The sequence below is a fragment of the Pollachius pollachius genome (genome assembly GCF_949987615.1).
Source record: "Pollachius pollachius genome assembly, chromosome: 19".
Lineage (NCBI taxonomy): Eukaryota > Metazoa > Chordata > Actinopteri > Gadiformes > Gadidae > Pollachius > Pollachius pollachius.
Genome location: NC_136952.1, coordinates 11,514,429 through 11,520,676, shown reverse-complemented (window position 1 = coordinate 11,520,676; position 6,248 = coordinate 11,514,429). Strand labels below are relative to the sequence as shown.

The 6,248-nt window shown below is 47.4% G+C and overlaps 1 protein-coding gene across 1 annotated transcript in view; it reads right to left on the bottom strand.

Moving 5' to 3' along the window:
* Positions 1-6,248, bottom strand: part of snx29 (sorting nexin 29) — a 100,559-nt gene that overhangs the window by 14,175 nt on the left and 80,136 nt on the right. Inside the window, exon 19 of the mRNA XM_079756275.1 lies at positions 2,806-2,946. Within this exon, the coding sequence (XP_079612401.1) occupies positions 2,806-2,946 (141 nt within the window). The remainder of the gene's footprint in view (positions 1-2,805; positions 2,947-6,248) is intronic.

Here is a 6,248-nt window from a genome sequence, read left to right as displayed (position 1 = left end):
ATAAGAGGCTGCAACATCGATACTTCAACAACCGTCAGCGGACGTTTAGCGAGAAAAAGGATGGGCAGAGAAACAGGAGTGGCAGGGGGGGGAGAACAAACACGAAGGCAACAGTGGTGGGGATGCTGTTCCCGTGTTTGTTCAGGGGTAGGGTTGTGCTGCGGTGGGTCCTGAAGGACAGGCCTGCTCGGCGATTCAAACACAGCACATACATTATGCACGCACACATTTCCTGTTTGCCACAGTTTGATTCAGAGGACGTCGGATTCCCTTCTAAGATCAAAACATCTGGTGTTTAAGATCCACTGCCAGGCCCATCTGTGCGTCTAATGAGAGTCTATTCTAGATTCTAGGAGATAAGAAGCCATCGTAGCTGGACATAGGGTTCCTCGATGTGGAGTTATTACCCTGGTTCCCAGCATTTATTAAGTAGGATCTTAGTTATGCCAACATTTATCAAGTCATAACATTCAATATATAATCCCCCTAATTCCACAGAGTTGTACATTATATACACACCATGGAATCGGGTATATATATTGTACACCGAATTAAATATGAGACCCAAGACATTCCTGATGGGATATGTCAACATTGATGAGGTTTTATTAGCGCTATTGACTTCAAAAGGACACCATAACGTAGGATTGCTTGAATATAATGCAGCCTTTAAGAGCCATAAAGGAAGAGCGAAAGTGAGTGGGAGAGCGAGCGAGAGCGAGAGATATAATGCCACAGCTCGTACTAGGCTTGAAACCCTTAAACCTTATGTCTTTCTGACAATTGCACTCCAGGGATCAATCGTGTGTATGTGTATGTGTGTGTGTGTGTGTGTGTGTGTGTGTGTGTGTGTGTGTCTGTGTGTTTGTGTGTGAGATGGGGTGGTTGTGGCGGACGCACGCGGCTCTCCACCTCTCCACCACGGAGAGAACAGTGAGCTAGCCGGCGGCGGTACAGAGGGGTTCTTAGAAGCACTAGTGAGAGCCAATCAGAGGACACACATGACCGGATTAAAGCCCATGAGAAAGAGAGAGGAAAAAAATGTAACATGGCACGGTAACTGATTAACACACTCGTGCACACACACACACTGACATAGACACGTACACAGGCCCGAGCACCCACACATAAGCGCACATACACAAAACACATATGAAGCGCATTGAGGAGACCACTGGTGACGTTGATGATTATATATCTACCATGACGCAGAGTGCAAAAGGAACACGCTCACACACACACACACACACACACACACACACACACACACACAGAGACTCCCTCCTTAGTTGTTAAATACATAAGCTTTCCTCTGCATGTACTAAAGGGATTTCAAACAAGCCATCGAATAACGCATGTGTTAGATACCAAGTCCTTCCGCAGGATCCCTCAGCGCCACACAAAGAGACTCACTGTGAGGGGATCGGATCTTTAACATTCACTGTGTTGGTAACAAGCTCTGGAATGGATTCGGGTTGGTGTCTGTGTGAGGGATTTTTCCGTTATGGATGCTTGCCTACCAGATTATTATTGATCGCTATATCTAACTTTATTAAGTGGGAATCATTGAAAACCAGTGAGTCAAGCAGACAAACACGCACACACCTGTTCGCACAAAAATGTGCATGCACACACGCAAATCTTGAACGCACGCACACATAGACACAGACACACACAGAGAGACATCATGGTCTAATGAGCTTTTAGAGAGCCTTCGAGGATACACTGACAGTGTCTGGGCTTTTGACTGACCTGTTTATCTTCTTAATTCATCTCTTTCTCAGTCGCTCTCACACCAACACACACATACACACACACACACACACATGCGCTCTCACACACACTCACACACTTTTGAGTGAGCTGTTTACCTTCTTTATTCTCTTTGCTATTTATTCTTCATTCTCGTGCACACATACACACACACACACACGCACACACACAAACAAGCACACACAGACACACACAGACAGACACAGACCCTCTGTGGATCCTATATCAAGTGGTTAGTTGCGGTTCTCAGCTGTGAAGGAGCAGACCCTTTGAAGCAAGGCAGGCAGCAGAATGAACCTGGACTAAAGCCAGGCGAGAGCCAGGATTCAGGTTCGCTACACGCTCATCCCCACAGAGTGTGGAGGGACAGCAGGAACAGGATGCAACCAGAAGGACAAAGAGGAGCGCAGGGATAGAGATATGGGAGAGGGAGGTTAGGACAGGAGAGACAATGGAATACAGACACTGTGGGCGATGGGCGAAAAATATGTGGAGGAGAAAGAGAGAGAGAGAGAGAGAGAGAGAGAGAGAGAGACGTCCACATACACAGAAAGGGAGGTAGATGGTTAGAGAGAGCATTAGAGGGATAGAGGGAGAGGGAGAAAAGGAGCGAGGGAGACAGAGGGAATACTTTTTTGATTAACTCACTCCTGCCCCGACCATTACCAATTTCTTTCCCACTGAACTTGTTCATTATATTTATATTTAATTTCCCTTTCATTCTCAGATAATTTACTTTGTTAATCTAAAATGTGGATTTCCCATGCCAATTAGTGTATTTTGAATTGAGGAGAGAGAGAGAGAGAGAGAGAGAGAGAGAGAGAGAGAGAGAACGAGAGAGAGAGAGAGAGAGAGAACGAGAGCGAGAGCAAGAGAGCAAGAGCAAGAGAGAGAGAGCGAGGTCGAGAGCGAGACTGAGAGAGAGAGAGAGAAAGCGAGAGAGAAAGGGAAAAAAACTTCAGAGAACAATCATCCGGTCAGACAGACAGACAGACCGCGAGACCCCCAGGCACGCGGATTGAGAGACCGTACCTTGTTCCCCAGGGCTTTCTTGGGGGGGAAGCTGAAAGTGTCCACCTGGGGGAACTTGTTCCGCAGGTGGTTGTGCAGCTCCCGGAACTCCGTGTAGCGCCGGTACACGTTCCATTCGTTGTCATGGATACGGATGTACACCTGGAAACGGAAACGACACCACCCTCATCATCATCATCATAAGCTTCATCATCATCATGTTCATCATCATCATCATCATCCAGATCTGAAGCTTGATCATCATCACCATCATCGTAATCCTCCTTATCTTATCCTGCCATCTTCCTCCTCATTGCCACCATCATTATAACCACACCATCATCATCATGATCATCCCCATCAAAAGCCTCATCATTATCATCATCATCCTCATCCCGTCTTAAGCTTCATCATCATCACCATTATCGTAATCTTCTCTATCTTTTCCCCCCACCTTCATTCTCATTGCCCTCATCACCCATCATTATCACCACACCATCCCCTTCGTCATCGGCGTCATCTTCGTCGCCATCAAACCAATCTAATCCAACCATCGTCATCACAGTTGTCGTTGACAAATCACCAGTAATATTGTTATTATTATCGCCTCATCCCCAGGATAAGTAGAGGCAGTCAGAGGGAACGGCAGCAGCAGGGGGGGGGGGGGCTCACATGTGTGGTTGAATAAATGTGCACCATCACAGAGCGACTTAGGCTACTGTAAATAAACAACAGGAGCGAGACCTCGTGGAACGAGTCCTGCCGTCCTACCAAAATACGATGAATATTTACAGCCACAGTGCGTCACGCTACAGCGAGACACAGGCAGAGAAGGGAAGAGAGACGGCGAGAGACAGAGTGGGAGAGAGAGAGAGAGAGAGAGAGAGAGAGAGTGAAATAATGTTCCTAAACATCCAATGAGTGGCTGCTGCTAGTTTCATGCCCCATTAAGTGTCTTGTTCAGACACACCACAGATAGAGACTGTGAGGAGCAGAGACAGGAGGAGAGGAGGAGAGTGAGAGGAGAGGAAAGTGAAAAGAGTAGAGAGGGGTGGAGAGGAGAGTAGAGGGTGATGGGGGAGGAGAGGAGAGGGTGAGAGGAGAGGAGAGGAGAGGAGAGTAGAGGGTGATGGGAGAGGAGAGGAGAGGGTGAGAGGAGAGGAGAGGAGAGGGTGATGGGAGAGGAGAGGAAAGGGGAGGGTGATGGGAGAGGAGAGGAAAGGAGAGGGTGAGAGGAGAGGAGAGGAGAGGGTGATGGGAGAGGAGAGGAGGGGGTGATGGGAGAGGAGAGGAGAGGAGAGGAGAGGGTGAGAGGAGAGGAGAGGTTGATGGGTGAGGAGAGGAGATAAGAGGGTGATGTGAGAGGAGAGTGAGGAGTGGAGGAGAGGGGAAAAGAAAGGTGAGATAAAAGGGGAGGAGAGGATATGGGAAAGTGGAGATGAGGAGCTGAGAGGAAGGGATATTACCGGAAAAGAATGACAAAAAAACACGCTTAAAATAAAAGACAAAGGGAAAAGTAAAAGAATAGAGACAAAATCGTCGCAAAATCGATTCCCAAATTGCCTCTTCCTTAACTACTACAGTCAACATAAAGTTCAGGTATACACAGACACACACACAAACGCGCACACACACGCACACACAGAAGCATTTGTACCAAAACAGAACATTAAAAAGTAATACACCATTCTACAATCCAATTGTGTGGCAAACCAACACGTTCAACCAGGTGGACCCACTGATAGACAGAGGAAGTATCTGTCCAACAGCAGTGCCCAACCTATGCCCGGATATACCCACAATCCTATCATTACTATTATTATTTAGCCATCGGTCAGTCCAGCCTATGTGTCCGAGGTGGCTTAATATAAGCAGCCTGTGTGCCTGAGACAACACTGTGGTATAAATAATGTTGGGACGGCGATGACCGCCGCTCTAGAAGCCACTGGAAGCATCTCCGGCGGAGGTGGTGATGTGACAGCGGGGCAGGGGGAAGGGACGACTAATGCACTTGCGAAAGTGTCAACTCTACACTTTTCGAGTGACCACGGAGAAGGCTACCCTAGCTTTTAACCTACTTTCTCGCTTTATTTTCTGCAAGTTTGCAATTATGATGAGAGCAAGGAGGAGAGAGAGAAAGCGAGGGAAGGATAGAAAGGGGGGAGGAGACAGAGAGATGGAAAGGGGGCTGGAGACAATACAGCCCAGGAGATATTTGAGAAGCTTATAAACTGAGAGATAGGCTTTGGGAAATAAACATGCAAGTACATTATTTAATACTCAAAATGATTTTGTCTCACAGGTGACCATGACTACTCCGAAACAAGCAATGCCTCACCTCACATAGCATAGAATAGCATAGCATAGCATAGCAACAATAGCAGCCCTAGCCCTACTAGCCAGATCCACTAAAAACATTTCACTGGGCCGGCTTATAAAACATATACATTAGCCTCTCTCGATTTCCATCCAGATTTTTTTATCTCCTCACCTATCACATATCAGTTATCACATATTAAATCTCTTGTTATGTCTCTGAAAAGCATGAAAACGGCTTATAATAAAAACCTGTCCTATTTGCCAGCATCAGTGACCTTGGATGTTTGATATCAGCCCTTTAATCTTTCTAAATGATCCCATCATGACTTTGTCTTGGGGGACAACACACACAGCCATTAGACAAAGTGATCGAGTTCTCTTTGCATTAGCAAATTTAGATTTTGGACCTAGTTCCTTTCTGACCAATCAGTCCATCTCTTCCGTGATTGGTTCGTGGACTCCATCTTCCCTGTCCATCACAAGTGTGTGGAATGCAAGACCTCTCAATGGCGGAGAAACACGGGGAGGGAGGGATCAGCGCGTGTTGAAATTTAGAGTTTAGTTTTCAAATCTTTTTTTCTTCCCTTCTTTCATGCTGTCTCTCTTTACAGCTCTGCAAAAGTTCCCCACATCACCGTGAACCGTATAAGTAAATAGTGATTCAACTACGTCTCACTTGGGAGAAATCTAAGAGAAATCAGGCAGGTGGGGGTGGTGGTGGTGGTGGTGGTGGGGGGGGGGGGGGGGTGACCAGTCTGAGAAGCTGGCATTTGAGAGGAAATGAAAAGGCTGTCTCTCCCCCGTCTGCGTCTCAAAGAGCAGCCCCGCGCCGCTCGGTGCTGGTGTGACAGCAAGGCTAATCACTGGTGTCTGGCTGTCACCAAACAAAACTGCCATCTCAGCGCAGGAGAGGGCCGGCGGGTGACCCGCTGCTGCACCGGGGAGGGGGGGGGACACAGTCAGACCTGGGACGCGTCTCCCACACAGACAGACACACACACGCACACATACACGTGCACACACACACAAGAGAAGATCACAATTACAATTTTGTCTTTCCTGTGAGTGGCTTATAGAGGTGGGGATTATGTAGGAGCAATGGTTTTCATTTGTCCCTCTGTCGCTCAGATTCCAACACAGTCCAA